This window comes from Drosophila mojavensis, unplaced genomic scaffold (assembly GCF_018153725.1).
Source record: "Drosophila mojavensis isolate 15081-1352.22 unplaced genomic scaffold, ASM1815372v1 contig_277, whole genome shotgun sequence".
Lineage (NCBI taxonomy): Eukaryota > Metazoa > Arthropoda > Insecta > Diptera > Drosophilidae > Drosophila > Drosophila mojavensis.
Window position 1 is genome coordinate 4,591,629 of NW_025318822.1, and position 26,818 is coordinate 4,618,446.

Here is a 26,818-nt window from a genome sequence, read left to right on the forward strand (position 1 = left end):
TCATTGTTATAATTTATGTCGGGCGTGTTTTGTGCGTGTGTTGCTGCTGTACAGGCGCACCTGCAACTGAAGCTCCTGAGCAACAAGAACAAAGAGCACTCTGAACACAAATCACAGTTTATTTCAAATGGCGACACAGACACAAGTTTCTCTAATTAAGAACACGCAGCAAACGCATTTCGGCAACATGACAACAGCAACACATGTGACGCACAACAGCAACAGTTGCTGTCAGAGCAAGCAATATAGATGATATATATACAATATATTTATGTATATAGTATTAACTCTGGTTATTTATTGCTTACAGACCCAGCATGTCTGCACATGCCGCCATGAGCGCCTACAATGGCAATTCCCCGCATGCCGCCACACTGCAACAACAGCAACAACAACAGCAGCAGCAGGCCTCGCCTTACCAACAACATTTGCAGGCCAGCGCTAATCTGCCCAGTCGCCCTGTTTCCGCCTATTATCACAGTCAGCAAAGTGCACAGCAGCAGCTGCAACAGCAACAGCAGCAGCAACAACAGCAGCAACATGCACTGCAACAACAGCAATTCGCACACAGCAGCAGCAATCTAAATGGATTGAACAATCGCGCGAAGAATCAACCAAACTTTCAGCACACGCTGCGCATGCAGCAAATGTTGGCGCCATCCATGCCCAACATCAGCAACATGTACCAGCAGCAGCAGCCGCACCAACAGCAACAACAACAGCAGCAGCAGCAACTGTCCCAGCAGCAGCCGCCTATGAGCGCCAGCCAAAGCATGCAGAATGTGAATGAATTTATGCCGGGCTATCAAAATGGGGGCTTAGACTATCAGCAACATGCGCGACGCAGTCAGCTGCATGAGGCAGCAGCACTCTACGAACTGCAGCAGCAACACCAACAACAGCAGCAACATCAACAGCAACAGCCTTCACCCAACTTTATAACGCTGCCACCAAAGCCCATTGGCAGCTTACAATCCCCAAGCAAGCTAGTAGGTCCACCCAGCACAGCGCCCAAGCCACAGCAACAACAACAACAGCAACAACAACAACAGCAACAACAACAACAGCAGCAGCAACAACTGCAACAACAGCAGCAACAACTGCAACAGCAACAGCAGCGACTGCAGCAACAACAGGCAGGCTATCTGTCGAATCATGTGCTGGGCGAGGATAAGCCGCCATTGCCACCGACAGCCACGCATCCGCTGTTCAAGGCAACGCAGCAGCTGGCGCCGGGCATGAATTATGTGGCCAGCACTTTGGATCCACCGAAAGGCAGCTATTTGCCTGGCAGCCAGTCGTCGGCCCGTTCACTGCACAGCGGCAGCAATCCCTGGGAGCGTGAGGAGCGCGAGAAGGATTTGGAAATGCGACGGGAGCACATCAGGCAATGGCGGGAGCAGCAGATCGCAGAGCTGTCGGCCATACTGGCGCGCAGTCCGCAGCAGGAGGAGCAGCTGAAGACGCTTATACTCGAACGCGACTTTGAGCGGCGTGCACAGGAGCTGCAGGAGCAGGAGGAGGACCAGGATCAGGCCTACGACAAGGACAATGTGCAGGAGCTGTTCCGTTTGTCAGCGAGCGGTCAGGTGCAGGCCAGTGCCATACAAACGCCCATCACCAGCTACCGTCAGACCGAGATCAAGCTGGCCGAGATCGGGGAGAGCAGTCCAGTTGAACCGACAACAACAACAGCAGCAGGACCAACAACAGCAGCAGCAGCAGTGGTAACCTCGACAGCAACAGCCACGCCACCACAGCCACAGCCCAAGAGCATACTGAAGCACAATCGCTATACGGACGGTGGCAGCGGGGGCAGCGCTACGGGTGCGCCCTCTTCGCCTTCCAAGTCTCAGAAATCGGCTAGCTTTGCGGACGAACGGCATCTGCAAACGGAGCATCCCATATCCAGTTTGGCCAAGGAGCTCACACAGCTGAGCATGCTCGACAAGGACAACAACAATGAGACAGCCTTGGATGGGTCAGTGCCACCGCCGCCGCCGCCAGAGCGCAACAGCTCCTATTTGATCATGTCACAGCAAAAGCTGCGCGGTAGCATGGGAGGCAATGCGTCCGCCACGTCTTCGATGGGGCTGCTGAAGACGGCCACCAGCAATCAGGCAGCCGCCGTCGAGGTGAAGAAGGCGACAATGCATGGCATCACAAATAACAACAACAACAACAACAACAACAGCTTAAACAATAACACAATGCAATCATCGCCGCTGAGTGCAATGGAATTGAATGCCGCCTATGTGTCAGCGACGGGCACGGGCACGGGCATGAGCCTGGGCACGCCGCCGCCGTTGCTGCAGCGGGACAACAAACGCGTGAGCTTCCACGACGAGGACAACAACTTGGTGAGCCAGCAACAGCAGCAGCAGCTGCTGCAACAGCAACAGCAGCAATATCTGTTGGATAGCTACGCGCTGGAGAGTCAGGATTTGGAAACCATACGCGAGGATGCGAGCGTAAGTGCCTAATAGAAAGATATTTACAGTAGTGGACGATCGTTAAACATTAATAATTTGCTTATAATTATATCACAGTACATGCAGCACAATGTGGATGTCTCCATGTTGCCCTCGATGCCTGCGACGCCGGATGCGGCGCTCTGGAATACCACAGTGCAATCAACGCCTGGCGTCATAGGCGCCCAGGAGGTGTACAGGTGAGTCGCAATTGTCCGAATATAATAGTACTTCAGCTAACGATCCGTATTGAATACATTAACAGAGACCCTCGAACACGTCGCCTGGCGGAGAAGCAACAACAGCAGCAGCAGCAACGCGCTGGCGATGCGGTGCCTGAGAAGCTGTCGTTCAAGGAGAAAATGAAGATGTTTGCACTGGAATCGGGTGAGGATAATACGCCCAAGGACAAGCTGAAAATATCACGAGCGCAACGAGACATTGATGCAGTTCACTGAGAGCAGTTGACAAATTTATATACATACATGTATATCATAAGAATCCTAAGCAGTAGTACACACCCACACATACACACACATATACCATATCACTCAGTCGAATTGGGGGCCAATAGCGCTATATAACTAAATATATAAATATATATGTATGGACCACACATAGCAAACATATGACAAACCTAACGAATTTGCTTAGCATCCAATAGTTGCATTAGGATCTATATAGATGGACTAGTTGCGTAGTGTGAGTAGTTAAAAAAGAGTTGATATCGTTAACTGAATTCAATTAGTGAAAAGCAAAAATTAGCATATTAAACCATAGTCTACATATACACAATATATACATATATACATACATATACATTCATATACATATACATATATAAAGATATTGAAAGCCTAAACAGGGCAACGAAAGTTGGGCGAGCCACATTTGTAAAGCAAAATGCGAATATATATATATATGTGCACATATAAAATATAAATCTATATATATTTACAAACTGTTGCATCAAATGGAAATATTTAGTATTTACTTTTATCGATAGACATGTAAATGAGGATGTGCGTTAGTTTAGATACATTTACCTGGGAATTGTGCGGAACAACAAGAAATGTTTATTATTATTAACATTATTATAAATATATAATAGGAAACGATACGCCACGACGTCATATAACAAATGGTCCAATTCAATTATTATTAAAAACAAACAAAAGTAGAAAAAGAAAAACAAAACAAAAATGTATATTTACAAGCAAATCGAAAAATCGCATATATGATATATCTATATATATATATATTTAACAAATATATTTTTAATTAAAACTTTTTTCGTACACCTTTTAAAGCAAAAAACAAAAAAAAAAAAGAAGAAAAAACCTAATTCATAGACGAAATGAACCAATTTAAAATCAAATAGGATTTCACTACACAAGAACCTAAAGGCTTTAAAATACAAAATATATATTACTATATAGTATGCAATTTATTCTGAAACAACAGCAAATATATGAGCAACAAAATGATTTTTGTGCATTCCAAGTATATCATATATCTATATATTTAAAGAACAAAATAAAAATTGCAAGATTTGCAGAATTTGATTTTTAGTTGAACTTTAAGCGCGTTTAGTTTTAAACGAAATTTTTAAAATATATATAAATATATATCTATAAAGTTGTGCATGTTAATGCAAATAAAAGTTTATTAAATTAATTATATAAATTTACAATTTAAATTTGGTTGTTTTTTCCTCTTAAAACTATAAAATTTAAAACTTTCATCAGCTGTTTTTACTCGTTGCTTTAGCTGGGAACAGATTTATCGGCTTTGGCGCTGGGAACAGTTGTCGAATTTAGAGCATGCGCATTCAACTGTTCTCAGCGCGCAACAGGTGTAAGACTTGAAGTAGCTAAGTGAATTTTTGATGTCGCATTCACAGGTAAAACAAAAAAAAAAGCTTTAATTCAGTTGGTCCTAAACACATATATGTATGTAAAATAAAGTTTTCAATTGTGGGGGATCAAAAATCTGTATGTTTGTTAAAAGTTTCGTTGTGGTATATCAAATATTCCTAAATCGTATAGCTACAACTGAAATAAGTTTCAACTTGAACATTTAATTATAGCCGCCTTGTCTTAAACAAGTTTTTGGTTATACGAGTATGTGACGCCTGCCAGGAGGGTTAATTGGACAGGCAAAGATTATGAGCTGCTTCTTATTTAAATTTCCTTGACGAAAGTTTTGAGACAAGTTTCTCGAAAACTTTTAAACACTTTACAGCCACAAAAATGTGACCCCAAAAATGTTAAAGCGGCCGAACGGGCCGACTCTGGGCGGCAGGTAGGTGGATATTATGAGCTTCGTTCGCTCTGCACCTGGGCATAAAATAATGCGTGATGCTTGAAAGCAGACGATAGAAACATAAATTTATTTCAATTTTGTAGCTATTAAATTTTATTTAGTTTTAAATTAAAAAAGAAAAAATTTAACAAGTGTAAAAAAAGGTTTTCCCATTTATTTTGTCATTTGCAAAAGCAGATTCTTTTTTTCTGGTAAATAACACTATATATGGATTTGCATATAGTATTTGATAAATTTAGTTTCAATTGTTTTCATATTTTTGAATTTTGTTTTGTTTTGCTTAACTATGGGAGCCTTTACAAATGCCGACCGAAGTTTAAGCTCCAAATAAATCAAAAAGTGATTAGGTCTCAGCTTTGCTCGCTTCACCTGTAAGTTTTGCCTTTTTATGCCAGATGCTTTTCCGCTGTCCAGCTGTAAATTGTTTGTTGAGTGGCTGTGGCGAGGAAATACGGAAAGCGCAAGGTGAAAATGTGGCAAGAAAATTCAAAGTTGGCCATAAAACTTTAGCTATGGCTTCTGCCTTCTCTTGCCCCCTCTCGCCACCTCTTCCTCCTCTACCATCTTTCCTCTTCTGTTTGGCTTTGGTCAGCCGCGTTGATAAATGAGCTCGACTCGGCTCGCAGGCAGAGCCGTGGGGACGACAATCAAGAATAGCGCGGAAAATTATAAAGCCAGATTCCACAAGGCAAAAGAAAAGCAAAACAAAAGGCGTCAGCAGTTTCCTCACAATCTGCAACTTTTCTTCTCCATCTACTTCGACCTGAATTACGGCTCGTTCGTTTTCTTTTTATTTTATTTTTTAATTTTATTTGCATCTTGAAATGTGCCTATATAAATAGATTTATATGGTAAGTGTGTACGCAGATAATTTGCCTGATAAAATATGGTAACTATGTAGTTCATAAGTTTGAATTGAGGCTAGAAAAAAAATTACAAAAAGTTTCAAGAGCCACGCTTAAGAGAATTTATGGTTGCTCGAAATAGAATTAGAAAACTTAAACTGCAGCTGCAGCTGAAGAGCAGAACATGAAGTAACAAGTAATAAAGAGAAGGGCGTTGCGCTCTCTTAAAGTGTTAGTCAGCAATGTAGTTTCGAAATGCAAATACAACTTCAAGTGCTTTAATAACATTCTCATTGAGGAGAAAACAGTGAGCATAGCAGAGAACCAGCAAGTCTATACTGTGCTCTCTGCAGTCAATGCTTTTGATCCCGTTACCGGTTTAGGAGCAGTCAACCGAATGAGCTCAGGCAAGTGAATATAATGGTTGGTGTCTATGCTTAGAGCAGGCGTGAACCGAATAATTCTAATTAGTCAATGCGTGTCTGTCCTGTCGATCGGCCGAATTATTGGCGCTCAGTGTATGTGAAATTCAATTAGAGCATAGTTGAATTAACCCAAACGCGTCGATTTCGATGTTTTGTTTGCTGAGTTATTAATGCACACTATGCTCATAGTACAGTGATGTTTAATTTAAGGTGTCTTTAAAATTAATGTGTATTAAATTAATGAATTAGTGGTAGCACTTTCGATGTCCATACTTTTGCTCAGCACTCAGCTAAAGCGCTTAGGCCCGTCAGCGGAATGGTTTGTGTCTATGCTATTTTCGTATTAGTGTGACGGCTTAGCTTAAATGCCCGCTGCATAAATCAATTTAGGCAGTGCGTGCTTATCCTGATGGACAGCCACATCTACATTAAATTGAATTTTAGCAAAGTTAAATTAATTACAAGACCAAAGTCGTGATTCGTGTGAACTGAGTGTATTTGTTAGCCTACTGTACATTTTAGTACATGCGTTCGCCTTTTACTAAGTTTTATTCAGGGACTGAATAGTGAGCACTTTCTCTGCGGATAGCATGACGTGATTTATTCAGGGATAGTACACATGAATAAGAGAGCATACAGAAATATTTTATATCCCGTTATAGCAGTATCAGCTGAATAAGAGAGTCTGTTACTGCGTTTCTCCTGTCAATCGTTCCGCAGAGCGAGCACTGTGCAAATAGAGCAGCGTGTTAAAAAAGAATTAAATGTGTTTTGTTTCTTTTTTTCTTCACTGGAATTACCTAGCTCAGAACCTTTAAAGGTAAGTTTTATTGTTAAAATAAAATATTGACTCTTTTTACAGCAAAGTGACGACAATTCTTAATCCACATTCAGAGATAGCAAGAGAGAACAAGAGAGCATTGTAAAACTATTCTAATAAAAAATTTAAAGCCCTCTTGTGTTGCGTCGAATTCGCTTTATTTTCAGTGGAATCCAGTTTAACCTGGTAACCCGGGTAAATGAAACTTGTAGTTTTCCTTGAATTTTAAGATTCTTACTTAATACGCCTTTGGCTTTATTTACGCAAATATCTTTGTCTTTAACACAATTGAATGCTTAAAGTTAAAAATGCTTAGCAATCTAATTTCAAAAGCAATAACAAAGGGCATGACATATTATATCTAGAAATTGTATAAAATACGGTGTTGAAATGATGTGAGAAAACGTCGCAAACACTTCCACTGGTGTCTGTAATTTGTAATTTAACTTGAAAAGAGTGTGCAATTTACCTAGATGTTAATCTTATTATTCTATTATTAGACAGATAATGCTCCAACTGGATGGCCTCCCTGCTGATGCTCATGTCTTATGAATGGCCAATAGCAGAAATATGAGCCATTGATGGAAACTGTTGTAGACATGGCCATGCTTATACAATCCAGCTGCGGCGGACATGATTGCTGATGCGGAATATTCGCCTGCAGTGGAGTGAATAGAGATTAGATATACATATGTATGCACTTATGTATATGCATATGTATATAATACATATTTTCATATATAGGTAATTGATAGCTTACCGCTAAGCACATGCAGTTGTATGGAGACTGCTTCACTGTTTTCCGGCTCGCAGGTGTAGTTTCCGGAATGGCTCTTACGCACTATGGGTATGATTAGGCTGCCAATCTGTGTGTATCAAAATTCTCTATAGATCCACTCTACTCTCTTATAGTTATGGTTCTTACCGTATTGCGATTGTGCTCGGTGCTGCCAAAGATATTGCGATCGATTTGCGTATACCAGCCATTCTCGTTGCCGCTCGCCTCGTTCTCAGACATCACCTGTTGCTTCTCCCGATACCAGACAATATACTTTGGTGCCTCCAAGGTGCCACGCACAATGCAGTGCAGTTCCACTCGGCTGCCGGCCTTTACGAAACGCTGCTTATCGCCAATAAGTTCCGTTTTTGGTGCTGTGGATTGAGGTAAGTGAAAATCATTTCTCATCTATGGGATTTGTTGTTAATGTATGAATGAATTATTGCGATTAACGAGATAAAAGATAACAAGCAACTGTGCGCCTTGCTTCTGTCAATGTGTTACACATTTACAGGGAGTTCATGCTTAATCATGTCTGTAGTCAATCGATTGGACATTGTAGTTGGCTGACTTACTTATCACAAAGAGCTGCACTTTGGCACTCATTTTGGGCTCTGTGGCTAGCTGACATTCGTACCAGCCCATATCCTGCAGATTGACATATTTGATGAGCAACGTCCAGCCAAGGCTGTTGCTGCTGCCGCTGCTGCCATTGACAAATTCCATTAGGCTGCTGGTTAGGTTAGCATGGGAGGCTTGGAGTAGCGCTGCGAAGCGTGCATCATTGATAAATGTTGTGTGATCCACGGCTATGATATGTTCATCCCGTAAACGTATCCAGGACAGCGGCTTGTTTGAGTACTGATGCAGCTGTAATGGCCGAAAGGATATGGCATTTCAATCAAGATAATTAACTTGCCGCCCACTCACCTGGCACGGCAGGTAGGCATGCTGGCCGGCCTGCACAGTAACGTTACGAGATGGCAAACTGAGATGACGACGGGGCAGCTGCTCCCGCTCACGTGCCAGCTCCTTCTCTCGCCGCAGCTGCTGCTCCTTTTGTTCACTATCGTAGGCATGCAGACGCATATGTGGCTGTGGCTGTGACTGTGGCTGCTGCTTATTAAGAGTCGATTGCATGGAGTCCATGTCATCAATGTCCAGGCCCGCGGGGATTGGATTGTGGCCCAGCTGTGCTGACGTTGTCATCGTTGTCAGCGATGTCTGTGGCAAATCAGCAGCAATGAAATCCGGAAAAGGTGGCAAATACGTGGGTATCGAGAAGCCTTTTGTCAGTGTTGCCGTATCGGGTCGCTCACTCCAAGTATCCGCCGCTTGTTGTTCCGTGGTGCTGCTCTCTGGCTCAATGCCCAATTGATTGCCCGGCAAGGCTGTGGCAGCTGTGGCAGCCTCTGTTGCCCCATTCGTTGCCGCAATTAGCGATGAGTTGTCGCCAAGGGTCGTGGCACTTGCTGCCAGTGCTGCAAAATAGGTCAAGAATGAGCTCATGAATGAGATTTTCGTCTAATCAGCTCTCTGTTCCTTTGATTATACGTCAGTGACAGAGTGACAGAACGAGCGAGAGAGAGAGTGAAAGAGAAAGATAATCAAATTGCAAGCGCCTACTTTGTGCCGTATGCTGCAAATGATCCGGATTGCCAGACAAGTAGTCTATGCGGCGCATAGAATAGCTTATCTCTGAGGCTAAAATATTTCGTTTACTAAACTAAAAGAAACCAATCTGCAAATTTCTTTTTAGTTGATTTTATTTTTAAATATTTGTTACTTCAGTATTTGTGGACTTTAATTATTTTGCCTATTATTTATTTTTTAGGCGGTACGCTCGCTCTCTCCTTCTCTCCCTCTTTCTTTCCTAATCTAATAATGAATAGATATTTGTATAAATTGATAGATGTAGTTGATAAGAAATAACTTAATGTGCATTAATTCTCTCTTCTTCTAGTTTATATATCTATGTATATACATAAACATATATTTATATATAGATAAGTATATATATTTCAACATAATGCTCGCAGTTATGCTTATGCATATCGCATGCCCACAGCCGACCTCTGCTCAGTTGAATATCCGATTTCAGATCAGATGATTTAGTATATTATTGCCTGTTCAGCGATTCGCCAATGAATTGCAATGAGGGCGTGCGAACTAAAATGAAAATTAGTTTTGCTTGAACGCGTCCAAATGTAGCCCAAAGACAATGTTTTCGAATATATGAGTTGCGATATAACTCAAAGACATTAATTGGCAGCTTCAATTGGATTCCATTTAAATGTGCAACAAGATAAGATTAGCATAGGCTGATTACCAAATTTTCCATAATTAAATGCTTTGCAAATTAAGTGTATAAATACTTAAAGCTTTGATTATTTTCAGATTTATTAACCATAAATATATTTATATGTTTAAGTAAAACATCAGAGGAACTTTTAAAAACAAATTCCAAGCAAGCCACAGCATTGCGTTGAGGTAAACTTAAGCTGCAGTTGGCTGAACTTTTAGGAAAATCAGCAAGAAGAAGAAGAAGAAGGAGAAGAAGATCCAGGTACTAGGCAACCACAGTAAGCAAAACCACAAATCTGCTGAACGAGTATTGCTGGTATTGATGCCTTGAGGTTGTCGATGGCTTCGACTGTTGCGGTCAGCAGAGCTACATCTCAGAGTTTGTTGCAAAATATGGCAACAAATTCTTGCCGAAACGGTAAATTCACCTGAACTATTAGCCGTTGTTATCCGATAGGTCTTTGATCTGCTAGGGCAGCTTGGTTTGATTTTGTTACGCGTGTGGATCAATGTAGCAGTTGCCAGCCCTGGGTGGTGCAATCTGCAGCTGAGACCGCAACTTTGACTTGACATGACAGACTTCCACGCCTGTTGAGCGCCGTTGTCCAGGGCAACACGGATGCGACTTTTGCTCTTCCATATGCTGCTTCAAGTGCAGCTGGCGCTCTTTGCTTCAAATGCCCTTGCTGCTGATGGGCTGGAGAGTGCTTGACTATTGTCATGTGGCTGTGGCTGTGGCTGTGGTTGTGGCTGCCCTAGCCTCGACTTTGTTTTTGATAGTGTGAAATCGCGACACACACTGCACTCGACCTCAATGCTTGGCGGTGTCTGGGAGATCCTAGGTTGAGTAGCAGTATTCTCAAACTTCCTTGGTTGGCTGTGTGCTGCCAAGTGGCCAGCAAGTAGTACAAAATATATGAAATGTAGCTGATTTTAAGCTAAGTAAGTGCCCAGCCAAGTTTATTTTCCCTGTCTGCAGCTGCTGTCAAAATGTTGCATTTATTTTAATGCGCCTAATTTATCTGCTTGCTCTTTAAATTAATAAATTGATCCTGGCTGGGGGCACGTAGTTGATGTTGCCGCATCAAATAAACTTTGTTGCTCGAGGCCAATTTTCAATGGCGGAACGAAAAATGCCGCAGATGGCCCGCACAGAAAAGAGAAGAAAATAATACAAATAAAAAATATGTATAATAAAAAAAAAAAAAACACTCAAATCTCTCTTGCATTGTGCACGCTTCGGCTCCTCCAGGCTGACAATAACGCCCACTCGCGTCTACGCCTACTTTTGCGGCACGCACTGAGCTTTATACCATTTCCATTTTCATGCTTCCCATTGCCATTTTCCACGCAGTTTTGTATCCGTCTTGTATTTGAGCAGCCAGCTTTTCGCCTCGGGCACCAAATTTACGCAAAGCATAACAAATTATTGCTAAGTATTTATTATGTAAATAATGTAATACTAAATGAAAACACAAAGGCACACACACACACACACACAGCTGAAAATGCTCGCATAAGTTACAATTTTTTATGAAAACGCTTTAGTCGAGCTCGAAAGCATTTGCTGAAATAGTTTCGCCTTGAAATAGTTTGGCAGGACTAAGAGCGGCAGGAGTAGGAGCAGGAGCACGAGCAGCAGCTGCTGCCTCAAGCTGTTAGTCCACTAAGTGGCTTGGGCGTATATTATTATGATTATTATTATTATTACTATTAGTTTCATTTAGAGTTGTTTCAAAATGCTAACTTTCAAGAAAAAGCTGCTCAGCGTCCAATCGAATAATGAACAAATTTACAGAGAATTTCTGCAACTTTTTGCTGTAATCGCATTCGGGTTTTGTGGTGAGTTCAACTAGTTGTGCATTTTTATAAATATACATGCATGCGCACACATACATTTAGCATTGCAATTAAAAACTGTTCCTTTTTTGCTGGCCAACAAGTTTATAAAAATAATGTGAAATAAATTGAAACGAAAAGGGCAACAACAACAGCGGCAAACTAAAGCTTCAACAACATTTGCTGTGGTAATTAGTTGAACAGTTGTGTAAACCGCATAAACTGATTTCGGCTTTTCCGGTTTAACTCTATGATTACTTTACTTTGTTGTAGTTGTTGTTGTTTTTTTCCATTTAATTGGCAAAACGTTTAAAGAGTTTTATTTATCCCAAATGCTCTCAATGTCTGCGTCTGCTATATAAATTGCAAATTTCTTTACAATCATTAAACAAATGATTAGTGGAGCATTTGGCTGAGAGTGCGCCCATTCAGAGCGGCTAACAAAACAAAAACAAATTGTTTGGCTATAATTTAGGTCGTTCCGTTAAACTAAACGAGGAGCTGTTGGGTCCGGAGCGGCAGCTGGGATTAGGTGTTGCTTGTCTGTTTGTCCCCAAAAATACGGCTTTGTTATCAGTTTGCGCCTGGAATTACGCACTCAGTGGAGTGCAAAAGAATAGAACAGGCCTCGCCCATCGCCCTCCGCCCCTTGTCCAGGCTGAAATGTGAATATATTGCTTGCTTTTTATATGAAATGATCTATCGAATTGTTATATTGCTCGGAACGAAACGAATTAACGTTAACTGTTCGATAGAGGAACACGCAAAAGCACAGTTATAATTTCACTTCTGAATTTCGACATTTAGGTAATTTTAAATCTGTTTTCGCAAGCTGTTTGTTGGCCTTAAGACTGCCCAAACGGCTACGTACATAGTGTTAGCCTTTGACCTAATTGTGCTGGCTAGTGTTAATAAATAGCTACGCTGAGCCGGCCTAATTACGCGTTGAAGATTGTGTAATACTGCCCCAGCTTGTATACCATGCAAACGAGCTACTTTCTGTTTCATTTTGCTTGGGTAATTTGCTTTGTTATTAATTGCACATGACACAAACAAGTTGCTTGTTATTACTAAGTGTATGTGTCTGTGTGTGTGTGTGTATCTGTGGATGTCACTTGCATAAAATGTGTTTTTCTTACTTTATTTAAGAGCAGAAAAAACAAACTTTGCTTAAGTCTTGCATGTTCAGGCATCGACCTAATTGTGGTTCCATCCAAGTAGAGTTTGGCAAAAATGAAGAAAAAAAAACTTGTAATAAAATGCACAGAAAAATAAACTTGGAAATATGCAAAAAATATATAAATATGAGTCAGTTGCTCATATAAGTCAAAATTGCCAGATTTTTATTAAAAGTCTGAAATTTAAATGTTGTACATTCACAAACTTATGATTTGTTTGCATAAAGAGATAAATTAAAAGTAAAATTTGATAGAATTTGTGATACGAAACTTCATGAAAAATTTCCTTCAATTAAAGTTATCAAATAAACCTTTCAGAAATTTATATATTTTTACCAACATCATCCTTCTTATTTCTGTCTATTACATAACTTTTCCTAAATTCATTATACTCCCCCTTATAATTATTAATGGATTCATGAATATGATTACTTCAAATGTTCTTCCTTTTTTCGTTCCGCTCTTTGCCGTTATTATTGGTTTTAATTTATTTTTTTTTTTCGCATTTGCATCATTTTAAATATCCTAAGCTTGTTATTTTAGTATTTTTAAAAAGCTTAAATCAATATATATCTATTCATTTCTTCAGCTTGAGCACTTTCAATCAGTTGTCTTTGTTTTGACTTTAGCAGTTGAGGAGTTTTAGTAAATCTAAGCTAATCTCTGATTTACTATTTGTTTTAAAGCAGCTCTAGATTTTCCCAAATAATATTCTAGACAAATGCTGCTCATTTATTTCAATATTTATTTCACTCTTCTTAATGCTCTGCTAAGCTTTGGCTAGAGCAGCACATATTAGAAATGTTTGCTCACACTTATTTCATTATTATTTTTCACATTTTTTTTTGCAAAAACCTTTTCACGGTCGCTTGACCTAATGTTATTTTAATTTCCATGCACATGTCTTCACACGTTAGCCCTCTGCTCTTTTGGGTGAACGGAAGTATGCGATGTGGGTTAAAAAAAAAAGAAGGAAAATAAAAATGAAAATGAACAGCAGATGCCGCAGCAGCCGCATGGCGTGGCCACGAAAACGGGCCTCTGGCGACCTTATATGTATGTATATATGTATGCATATAAAGAGCTTTTCACCCAAAAAGCGACCACAGTTATATATATTTGGCTATAATATAACAGTCCAAGTTATAATCAATGCTGTTGCCACATTTGGCATACGCATATATTAGCACATTAATTAGAGGGCATAACTCGTCATTTATGGGGTCATAACACACATAAACACACACACGCACACAGACACACACACCAAATATTGGTTGGCTCACGCACTTGCCAACATAAGCACACATAACTAGTTCCATGCATAATCGAACAGCTCAAATGGCTGTCACACGCACCCAAACACTAACACACACACACACAGATACACATACTTAGATGCTTACACTAGTTGTAAGTCAAGAAGTCAATATGCTTAGTTCCGACTGCGTAACACAGCCATGTCCGACGGCGTTTAGGTTTGGTAAGGCATTTCGCAAAAAAAAAAGAAGAAGAAATAAAGAAAACATAAAGAAAACTTGACTGAAAAGTATGGGCTCGTAAGTTTCCCTATTCCTTTTCTTTCAAGCACACACACACACATACACACGCAGTCGCCGACCTACATCAACAGCTTTACCACATTTTTTATCAAGGGCCGCACGTTTTCATTGTTTGTTGCCCTGCCAAGTGGGGCAATGTGATTGGTTCGCCAAGTTTGTTGCATATACATATGTATATACATAATGTGTATTACATATACATGCCTGTTTTACTTGTCACTTCCTGCCCTCGTGACAGTAACAACAGAGCATTGGCAATGCAAGGGATTCTATATAGATATACATAGATATATATATAGTAGTCAATAGTATAAACATGCATTCGACAATTATTTCATATAATGTTAAATTACTATTTATAATAATAATATATTAATAATTTTTTTATTTTCTGTAAAATCAATTACATTTATATTTAGGCTATTTAATTGATATTTCATGATGCGAATGTGGGAAAAACTCGTACAAAATATTAGATTACTATTATATTCATTGATCATTATTATCTATTTTATAATTAGTCAAATGAATTTAAAAATTAAAATTGTTGACAAAGAATTATTTATTTAATTTGATATATTTGTGATATATTTTATGTCAATAGAAATTTCGAATGTTATGATTTTTGAGTTTCATCTTTAAATTCTTCCTCTAGCCGACTTTTATAGAGTATTCCGTGGCAGCTGAGTGGAAGTCGACGTGCTCTGTCGTGTTCTTTTGCCAAATGGCGGGGCGTTGCTTACATCGACATTTACTTTGATTTTTTCTCCCTTCGTTATTTTTTCTGCAATTATACGCCTTAAGTGCTAAGTGGGCGTGGCGCGCATTTAACTCTTAAAAATAGAAGAGACGAGTTCTTTGCTCACTCACCATGTGAACAGTGTATTCTGTCTAGCTATCTGCAGGACTTTCTGAACGCATTCTTGCGGTATTTAGGTATAGGAATTTAATATATACCATCTCAAGACTTAGATATCAAGGTGTGAGTCAAGAAAAACGAGAGGAAGTAGAATCGGACAAAAAAGTTCTTCGAGTTATTTAAGTGAATGTTGAGCTCATCTGTAGTTAGGGATATTTAGAAAATTGGTTTATTGTGTCGTGACAAATTGTATGGCTTTCGATTATTTAATGAACTTTATACTTTTCCTGTAATATGAACGAGTATTATGCAGTCGAGTACTCAAACGTTCTTATTTACTTTGATAGCTAAAAACTGTTGCCTACTTTTCAGAGAGCATTGACCAAAGATCGAGCAGTGCTTGCTGAGATATTTATTTCCTGTTATTGCAGCATTTACATGCACACACACACTTGTGCATAAACCCAAACATAAATATAAATATAAACATATATGGTGATATGTCAGTGGAAGCAGCTGTTGAGCTGATTGTTTTGCCGGCTGCTGTTGACACAGCATGAGACTATTATTTGGGCCTTGTCAGTCGATTGCCAGTTGCCAGTTGAGTGGCATTATTTTGTACAATTTTCCAGGAAACCAGTTATACATTGTTAGTTAATACAATACACAAGTAGAGGGGGCAATGATGAATCAATCAGTTGAGCCAGTCACAAAGTGAAGGATTCAAAGGGCATCCTGAACTGAGCGTGTGTGGAATCCATAATTAATATGGTGCAATTTGATTTGCATAATTTGTTTTGAGTACGACTGAAAGGTATTTTTGGTAAATGTTTCGAGTTCTAATTAAATCGGTTGCTGGCTTATGCAGAACTGCAAATTGCTTGGCCAGGGGCAGCTTTGGCAACTCATTTGCTCAGTTTAAGTCTAGTTTTCAGATTATAAATTAAATGTAAAACTCTATATATGTATATGGAAATGCTGTGTGTTTGTGGACGGGTAGATGTGCAGACGGACGGGACGGCATGAAATATTGTTTTCAGCCAGGGGAAATGAGAATTTACAAGCTCTGCACGAATTCGGCTAATGGCTGTATTAGCGACGTCAACTCTTTGGCTTCACTTAGCGCAGTTATTTAATTAAAGCTTGGCCCCGTCGGCCACGCCCCCCTTTCGAAGTCAGAGTCGGGGCGCGCTACTGCGACGCCCCATAAATAAATTAAATGTGACATTTGACCGCCATTTGTCTTGGCCGGCATTTACTTGGCAAATACTTGTATCTTATGTGTGCGCTGGCATAAAATATAGTTGGGAGTTTCTGCTAGCTCGTGCTGTAATTAACAAATGCAGGGGATGGGGGAGTCCCCCCCCCACCCTCTCTCTCTCTATGACTCTGACTCTGAAACTCACTTCAACTTTGACCTTGGCAGTTGCGCTGATTGATGGCCCAAGTGCTATTTGAGTGTCTATTTATATTTTGTATTCTGTTTGTTTCTTTTCATTGCTTTTTTCTGCTCTTCATTCACTTCATTCTATGGCTTCTATGAAATGATATAACAAGTGGGCGCATGGACACATGTGTTATTAATGATATCTGCCTTGGCCTTGGCAATAACTCAACTGAGATTGATTAGTCAGCGTGCTGTTGTTGCCAAATGAATACGAGTTACCAAACAACTGAATGAATATGAATTTAATTATTATTGCCCTGCGCTCTGCTAAATAATGCTACAACTTTAGAGATAATAGAGAAAAACGTTTACAAATATTGTAAAATCAAATATTTATGCGATGCCAATGAATAGCTTTTAACATAATTGCTCTTCTTAAACATCAACAAATGCAGAATGTTTTCAAATAACATGCCAATTTCCTGAAAATGCTTGTAAAGTTTATTTTTTCCTTTTTTTTTTTTTTTTTTGTGAATTATTGGCTCAGCAAACAATTAAGTGAAAATCTGCTGCCAAGTAGATAAAATCATAAAGCACTGAAATTTGTACTATCCACACACACACACACACACACATATTGCATAATCTCAATGGATTGTAATTTGAGCACGTAGCAAGGTACTCACAATCTCGCATTATCCGAAGTCCACCTGTGGAAACAAAGACGAAAACTTAATCAACGACCGGGCTCGGTTGGCTATGGATGCATATTGAACAGCTGGCATTGAGGATTCTTTCGTTTATGGCATGTGTTTCAATTAGACCAATGTGGGATAGAATGGACCAGGATATGCCAGTCATTTTCACAAAGGACTCTCGAGAAGGCAACACACTGTAGCTCGTTTTGTCCACAGTGCGTATGCGTAATGAATTTTTGCTGCATGTACAGAATGTAATATACAAAGTGACAGGTGTTTAGGAAATGTCAAGGTGTACATGTCCGTACGCATATATATATATGCGTGTGTATTTGCGTGTGTGTGTGTGAGTGGATAAATGAAAATTTGCTTAGCTCGATTAAATGAACACGCCAAACTAATAAAAATCGTGCAAACGAGTTGCCAACAGCAACGGCAACGGCAACGGCAACGGCAACAGTAATGGCAATGGCAACAGGAGATGGAACAACGACAATGCAGCCAGGCAAATCTCATCATGCAAATTAAATTTGGCAAATGCTTCCGACGCTTGCACAAAAGTGTGCGAAATTGAATTAAATATGCATGCAAATACAGTCAAACGGGTATAAACAAAAAAATAAAATAAAATAAAATAAGGAAACGAAGGGGGAAACATGTAGCCAAAAAAGTTTTTAGACCACATGTATGTGTATGCCGCATACATATTTATAAGCGTACATGTATTTCCATATATATTTGTATACACTTATGTATGTGTATGGGTCTATGCATTGCTAAGCACTAAGCAGCCACATTTGTATACATATCTGTGTGAGTGTGTGTGTGTGTGTTCCTGAAATTACATTCACCAACTGAAAGTTAGAAATTGAGAGTAATCTACTGGCGGTACTGTGTGCCTAGTTAGTCGACTTAATTGAGTTTAATTAACTCATCTGCAGCTTTATGTAGACAAAGTGGTTCATCTATTGTATGTATATATGAAGGTATGCATGCATGTATATATTTATGTATGTATGTATGTATTATTATGCACACTATTCATAGAGATTGACGATCTTAGTAATTGTAATCGTAAATTCAGCCATACAATTTGTAGATCATTCGTTATGGTTGTGTATGTAAGTCAATCAATGAATCAGACAGTGTAGTCAATCAATTTGGCAGAGTTAATAGGGTTTAATCATATCTAAACTATTTCTATTGCTGTTAATGTTTTATTCAATCAGACAGTCAATTCTCCTCGACCTTTAAGTCAATATCAATCAATCAGTTTGCTGTAGTAATCAATCTATACTCTGAGTATTTTATCAATTCACGCTTGCATCCAATTTGTTTGGACTTGGTCAATCATTTCATATACTATCTTAATAGCTGGCTTCTAGCTGGCTTTCTTAAAATAAGTTTGGATTCTTTGTATAATTTATAAGACATATAGAACTTGAAACTCAATATATAAATATATATGTATATATGTATATCTGCAAATTCTCCTTCTCTCTTTACATTTGATTATGTTTCGTGGAACAACATATTCGCGCTATAAAGTAGACGCTGTTTATACTTACGGTTGTGCATGCCACGAAAGCTGACAGCTGCCAGAAATGCCAGCAGTACGGTGCCAGCGCCCCAGACTCCAGATGGGGGGCTAAATCTGCTGGCTCTTCTGCCAGCGAGTTTGCCAAGCACCTTCTCCCCGGCGATTGCTCGCTCCCCTGCACGGCCCTCGCCTCCTTCGCCTCCTCCTCCGGCTGCTGCTGTCGCTCCTCTGGCTGCCCGTCGACAGCGCATTTTATTGCGTGAGAAGATTGGTGGCTGCTTTGTGTCACACCTTAGATATGTGTGGCTAATGTTGTTGTTGTTATTGTATCTTTTAAAAGTTGCTGTTGATGTTACTGTTGTTGTTGGTGCTGTTGGTGCTGTTCGTTTGTTGTTGCTTTTTATCCGAGATTCGTTAACTCAAGTACCTTGTCGTGCTGCACGGATTAAAATACACACACATATTTGCTATTTAACTTCTCTCTCTCCCTCTTGCTCTTCCTCTCTGTCTCTCTAATGGTTTCACATATATAATTATATTTTGAATGCAATCTGCAAGTTTCTTTCAGCTGCATTTGCATCGGATCGTACGTGACTCTGGCTCGCCTGCCTCAATGCGAATCCTCAACATATTTCGCATTTTATTGGGCAAAGTCAACCGCAAAGCAAAAGCGGAACAAAAAGACCAAAAGTAAAATAGTGCAAAACAAAGATGAAAAACGCTGTTAGACAAAACCACAAAACCAGCTTTTAGACCAACTTTCGCCCCAGTTGGTAAGCGCTGCTATCAAGGTTATGTGATGAATGGATATTTATTTTGGTTGCAGCCGAATGGCCGGCGAACTAACTGGCTCGAATTGCATTGCCTAGCTCTCGGGGCTGCAATACTCGAGCTGCATTGATTGCGAGTCAATAAATTGCCGAACCATCCCCAAGTTCTGTGGGCTCCAGAAATTGTGCCTGTATGCAAATAGCAGCTGCCAGCTCGCAGTGCAAACTAATTTCTTTTGAATTTTGCTGTGGCCAAATAAATATGTGTCTCAGCCTGATATTGGCCAGGTAAATGGAGACCTTAACACCCTCCGAGGACCAGCTGCTACCGCATCCAATTTAAACTTTCACAAAATTATCGTGTGGCTTGCCACACCCACAACGACACAATATGAAAATCAGAAAGCAGCTACGACTCGTTTCTATGATGCAAGAAACAAAAAACAAAAACAAAAACTGAAAAACAAAAATGAAAAAGTAAATACATGAAAATGTGGCAAGAACTTACACGTAAGCACTATCCTATCTTTGACCCCAATTGTTTGTCGTGAGGATGAGCAGTGATAAAATGCTGAAATATTCATTCTCTTTGTTGAGTCCCTATAAAGAAGTGATATTTATCTCAAATCTTTTGTTGTAAACTATGTGTGGATAGCCTTTGTAATAAAATTGTTTGAGATAATAATAATATTGCTTAGAGAATTTGTTGCTGGTATCTCGAATATGCAGAGTAAAAATGTTAAGGAAAGAGGAAAATATGGATATCCTTACAATTAAACAAAGAATGATGTGAGCCTTTTTTAGTCTTTTTATTAATATTCTTCTCTATTTCATCTGTAAGTATTTTCCAACAATATCTTTCAATTACTACTTACATAGGTACTGATATACTTCAAAATTATGATGAGACTAAATAATTTATCAAAATTATATAACCCAAGGTAACCCAACAGAAATTGATCAAATCTTAATATACTCCTTTACCTCAATAGCTAATAGATATTTCTTACAGGATTCTTATTGCTTAGTAAAAGATTATTAATGTCAGGTACCACTTTTCTTTTTATTATTTAAGTGTAAATTGATCTACAACCTGTGTCACACGCCTAATTGATTGGCTGTCAGTCAGTTTGCTCCGCTTTTCACTTATTCCTTTACTTTGCCTTTTTATTATACACATATATTTTTTACACCTTCTCGACGGCTTTGGTTCAGCGCGCCTTAATGAGTTTAAAATCTTCCTTTTCACACACCGAGCACACAATGCAAACACAATGGCGTGCTGAGCCTCAGAGCTCAGAGTCAAAAGTCGACTGGGATTATCTATCAATATATTACATCATATAATATAATGAATGTGGCGCACAGGTGCGCCATGGCACACGTGTGTCACCTACGCCAGCTACGCCTGGGGGCGACGGCTGCTGCTCCTCCAAATGATTTGCCACATTCTTCACGGCTTTCACAAATCGCACATCCTTCACTTGTTTTATTTCGTATTTTACTTTTTATTGAGAGCGACTGCAAGGACGCAATCAGCGTTTGAAGTGCTGTTTGACGTCTTTGACTTTAGATCTTCTATTATTATTCGTATTCGTATTGTTGTCGTTGTTGTCGTTGTTGTTATTGTTGCTGTTGTTGCTGTTGTTGCTTTTGTTATGTTGTTGCTGGCTTTGGCTGTATCCGTTTTAATGCTCAGCAATTCAAAATGTGATTTTGGTGTTGATTTATAAAGGAAGCAGTGCAATTCGCAGACACTCTTGAATTTGTTGTCTTGTATTCACACAGACACACCGACACACACACGTACACACGCAGTGATGAACACGCGGATTCACATTCATTTGCTGTTGCCACGCCCCACGCCCACTTCGTGCTATGTCATTTGTTGCCAAGTGCTTTCCGTTACAATTTCAGTTTTTTTTTTTTTAATTCTGAAAACTTTCGCACATTTCGCGCCTCGCCTTTAAATTTGATCAGCCTGGCGTAAGATTGCGTTCGGTTTTCGTGGTTTTCTGTCCGCCCACACACGTCCGCCACCGAGCCATGCAAATGTCCAACTAAATTGCCGCAGCAAAAGAAGTCGTGCCAATGCCCCATGCACACGTTTTAAAGTTTCATCTGATTTCTGATGTTTCGCGTTCCTTGTTGCCTGCTGCGGCTGCTGTTAAAGTTGCTCCTGCTCTTAGTTGATGTTTCATTTCTCACATTTGCTGCTGAGGCTGCTGATGCTGTTGTTGTAGTTGCTGTTGCTATTGCTCCTCGCATTAGATGTTTCATTTCTCATCCTTCGTTTCTCATTTCGTTTTCAGGCGCCGGCATTGCTCCCCTCTTCGGTCGTTTCATACCACTTCGTTTGTTTCGTTCTCAAAAGATGCTACTGTCGTTCGGCTTGCCCGACACTCGTCGGCGTTTCTCCTCATCTAATTCATGCCAATGTTTCATTTCTACAAGAGCTTCTCTTCGTGGAGGGGTAGTGGAAAATGATTGGGATGCTGTGAAACGCTGCGTGTTTCTGTTTGCAGCGCATGACTGTTCTCGGGGCTGTTAAATGGAATCATGTTAACCGTTTCAGCAATACAGACCGTTAAAACCCCTATTTCATTATTCGTTTGTAAATCTCAGCTAACTTTACATTTGTTGATATGATGTATTAGAGAAATCTGATAGGCTTATGGAATTGACATGAAAATCTTTAAAGTCTTGAAAGATATATCAAACCAAACCTATCAATTACCGGCTTGATTAATGTATAATATTCCTACTGAGGAAACTAACCTATATTCATGTATACCTAGTAGGCAGCCACTTAGCCAACTGTGTATATATGTTCATATAATATTCATAGCCACTAAAGTAATCCCCATATCAATATAACATAATTAACAAAAGACCCGATTCATGCTGGATTCGGCATCATCAGGGCCTCACTTAATATTAAGCAGCTGGGAAATCTTTTGATTCCCCTCAGTCTCGTTGCCTCTCGGCTGCTGCTTCTGACTTCTTCAGTTCTTTTGCATATTAAATGTGCATTTATTTCCGCAATTTGGTAAATTCAATTGTGTTCGCTGAGCAAACAAATACAACTTACACTTCATACATTTGTATGACAGTTATACGTATGCCATAATGGCCATGAGACAGCACAGGTGCGTATGTGTGCGCATGTGTGTGTGTGTAGTCGTGTGCGTCATGTGTTGTATGGATAGCCAGAGGTAGCATGTAGCACAGGTAGCGCACAAATAATTGAGTCTGCATCGTACAAAGGATTCTCGCCAGCTGTAAAAGGCGATTCGCATTGCCTCTGTGACTGCGAGGTAAAAACTGAACTACATCTTTTATTGAGAGACATGTGTTGTGAAACGCACAACAAAAGTTTGAATTGAAATGAGAAACAAGATAGCCAGTGCACCGAATATCCGATACCCTCGTCGTCTAGCTCTCAAGCCTTCCCAAAACCTGGCCCAGACACGCGGTAAGCAAATCCCGTCGACTGTTTTTTAATGCTCCCCGCTTGCTTCTGCTTTTGCTGTGCATAATGAAGCCGTTTTGCCAGCTGCTCTTTGCTGCAATAAAATATATCACTTGATTGCCGCTTAAAAGTCAAGTGGCGCGCGATTAAAAATAAAGCCCTCGAAATAGGCAGCAACAGCAGCAGCAGCAGCAGCAGCAAATTGAAAAGAGCAACTGCACGGCGGATCCTGCATCGTCAGGCTCATCCCCGCGCCTCTTCAGCCGGCTGACACATTTTGAAGGAGTCTCAGCGCTAGACTGGCTTGCACGAACTCCATGTCGACATCATTAAAAAGTATTTAAATAGTGCTCGTTGCACGCTGCGTATACGCAATGAGAAGTCTTTTGATGGGCTGCAGGTGCTGCAGGCGCAGTGACTGACGTCAATAAATAAAGCAGCTCCATTTGCATAAACCATCTTTCCAGATGTCCAATTGATAGCCCACTTTCAGCTGCAGCCATACCCCGAGTGCTGTATGTAAATTTAATTAAAAAGGATTTCATACTCTTTTATTATTCACGCAGCATCCCTCACTCTGCCTCTCTCTCACTCTCTCTCCCTCTCCCAAGGCTCTTAGCAATTTAGTTGAATTTTAGAGAGTTTCAATAATAGCCCAGGGCAGTGTCTAAGCAAACAGTTGGCCAAATATTTGGGCCAATGCCAGAGTTGGCAAACAAAGACTAAAACAGATGCAGTCTAATGTGTAGGCAGGCAGTAAATTTATAAGACAAATACAAATATATATATGTGTGTGTGGCCATTGCGCTGCCCGGAAATATTTGCAACATTTAAATATTGCATAAAATATAAATATTGCGACAAGTTTGTTTTGCACTTACTGGCAGCAAAGTTCGAGAGGACTCACTTGATACGAGTCCTGCAGCAGGCAGACAATTAAGAACTTGAAGCTGCAACTGAAACTGAAGCAGAAGTAGAAGCAGCATCAACCGAGTTGCAGGCTTGACATTTAATACTATATAATTGGAGCTTATTTTTACAAACTCACAAATTCACTAGAGAATATTTATTTACACTTTTGTTTTTACAAGCAAATGAAATACAACAAGAAATTGTTAGTCTGTAATATGCTTTAGTCTTATAGTAATGCGAATTCCCATTTTCCCCACTCACCCAACAAAATATTCAATAATTTATTTTTCTTTTGAATATTTTCAAGCTTACAAAAAGAAAATTTTCAGTCTCATTCAGCTTTAATTAAATAAACTGAATTGACCGATTTTTCATATATTTAAATTTTTGTATCATATATTTAAATTGTTTCAATCAGTTTGAATTAAACTAGCATAATCTAATCATTTTTTTTATTTTATTTAAAATATTGTTTTTTTACTGTTTATTAAAATTTGTTTCACTCGGTTCGAATTAAATAATTTCAATGAAAACATATGTATTTTAAATATTTAAATGGGTTTCCATAACTTTAAATTGTATTGAGTTAACTTCAATTAAAATACGTTTTATATACTTAAATAAAAAAAATAAAAATAAATATATATATATATAATTTTCAATTGTTTCACTCAGTTGTAAATGATTAATTTAATTTTTCATAGATATATGTAAATCATTTTACCACAACTTTAAATTATATTTTTTTAATAATTTTTTTATTTATTTAAATTGCACTTTCATTGCATATTAAAATTATTTCCCTCAGTTCTCATTGAATTATTTCAATGTCAATATTTGTTCATGTATTTCAAATGTAATTCATCTGTATAAATATATTTAAATAAACTATATAATGTATATCAAATATGATTTATTAAGCTCCACGAGTACATCAACTCTGATTTCTGTTACTCTTCCGAAACTTTGTTAGCATTGAGTACAGATATTAGAAAGTATCCTTGCTGACTACAAATATTCAAGAGTTGGATTTTTGTTGCACTTTCGACAGTCGGAATAATCGATACGAAATGCTCTGCAGTTGATATTGGAGTGGTCAACGATTCACCTCATTGTTGCAGACAGACAAATACAGTAAACAGAAAACCAATTGGAGTAGCATACCCCATTCGATGTGTTTATTTTCTAGTTTTTCCATGCTTCAAGCGGACGACACTCAAGTGTCAGCAATGTTTTCACAAAGTTGGGCAGTTGATAAAAACTTTGGCTCCTTGCAATGCTCTGTTTGCGCGCGAGTGTTGAAGCGTGTGCCCTGATTGAATCCTTGAGTTTTGACCTGCTTACCCACACATACATACATATGTGCATGTATGTGCATGAAACATACTTCATACATATACACATACATATATGAGATATGTGTGCGCTTGTATGCTATGCATTCACCCCTTGCCGACATTCCCCATTTGCCTAAGATCTTTGCATTTCAAATTTCCACGACGCTCGCTGAGAGGCTAAGCAAATAGCATTGAGTGCCAAAATGAGTTGAGACAATCGCAGAGGGCTCAAACCAAAGTGGTTCGAGGCGCAGTCTGATTAAAGGTGTGCAACATGTTTCCATTTGAAATTTAAAACAGCTTTCTGTGGCCGTTGCCAATCAAATGCTGAAGTTGCGGAAATTGTGGCTGGCTTTTGTTGATGCTGATTTAAGCTGCTGATTGGGTTGCTTTGTGTGCCAATGAAAGCCATTCACACATACGCCCGCACACACACACAGTATACAGTAACGATACAGCAGGTTATCATAAATACGGCTTGGGCGCCTTCCCGTTGGGGAGTCTCCGAGTATTAGAGGGCCATTTGTGGCAGGGCACGCTCTAAGTGAGTTGTGGCCAAGTGTTGAGCGTTACGTGGCTAAATCAAACAGACACACACACACACACAGAACACACACGTGCATATATAGATATATATTCACACTTACATTGGTTAAAGCACTTGACTTGAAGCTTTGGTTGATTTAGGATGCGTTGATTTTAAAGGCAGCCGCTGCTGCTAGTTTCTGTTTACGATGGCCACTTCAGATTTGTTGTTTTGTATATATAATATATATATGGCTGCACAATAATAGCACATATATTTGACGTACACATACATATATAAGTAGCCCAAAATAACGCTACTTGTGTTTAAGCTGCTCAGCTGGTAAACCTGCACGATGGAAAATACTCTTAAATGGCTTACTTGCTTATGAGTGGGCGAAGGTTCTCGATTGCTGAAGACCATCAAATTGATATGTAAAGCTTTCCTTTAATTATACAAAATTCATTGAAATGTGCTTTAATGTTTTTCCATGTGTAAGCGCTGAAGTGAGAAATAATTGTTAAACTGAATAATGAGTGAGTGCAACATATGTATGTATATATGTATGTATGTTTATTTGTTTGGCTTTATGACTGCCCGACTTGGACTTGGATTTAAATATACAAGTATGCATATACATATACACATGTGCATATATGTATATAATTGACTACATGGATTCTCGCCAGTGATTCGCATTGCCTCTCTGACTGCGAGGTAAAAACTAAGCTACATCTCTTATTGAGAGACATGTGTTGTGAAACGCACAA

General features: G+C 39.3%; 2 protein-coding genes across 11 annotated transcripts in view; one reads left to right on the forward strand and one right to left on the reverse strand.

Moving 5' to 3' along the window:
* LOC6574364 (afadin) overlaps nt 1-3,632 on the forward strand; it is a 55,416-nt gene extending 51,784 nt beyond the window's left edge. For all 7 annotated transcript variants that reach the window (XM_032728197.2, XM_032728199.2, XM_032728198.2 and 4 more), the window contains 3 exons: nt 311-2,471; nt 2,550-2,671; nt 2,737-3,632. In XM_032728197.2, the coding sequence (XP_032584088.2) occupies nt 311-2,471; nt 2,550-2,671; nt 2,737-2,929 (2,476 nt within the window). In that variant the 3' untranslated portion in view covers nt 2,930-3,632. The remainder of the gene's footprint in view (nt 1-310; nt 2,472-2,549; nt 2,672-2,736) is intronic.
* A 3,466-nt stretch (nt 3,633-7,098) lies between these two features.
* Nucleotides 7,099-22,431, reverse strand: LOC6574366. Of its 4 annotated transcripts, none has more exons than XM_015167415.2 (7): nt 21,199-22,431; nt 19,060-19,467; nt 8,595-9,145; nt 8,240-8,534; nt 7,812-8,038; nt 7,647-7,752; nt 7,099-7,544 (listed from the first exon to the last, which is right to left on the reverse strand). In XM_015167415.2, the coding sequence occupies exons 2-7, from the start codon at nt 19,280-19,282 to the stop codon at nt 7,426-7,428; spliced, it is 1,521 nt and encodes a 506-aa protein (XP_015022901.1). In that variant the 5' UTR covers nt 19,283-19,467; nt 21,199-22,431; the 3' UTR covers nt 7,099-7,425. The 4 variants fall into 4 exon arrangements, with proteins under 4 accessions (XP_015022901.1, XP_043864339.1, XP_043864338.1 ...); XM_044008404.1 differs by having other exon boundaries at nt 21,140-22,431; XM_044008403.1 differs by having other exon boundaries at nt 20,895-22,431.
* Between the last annotated feature and the right edge of the window lie 4,387 nt (nt 22,432-26,818).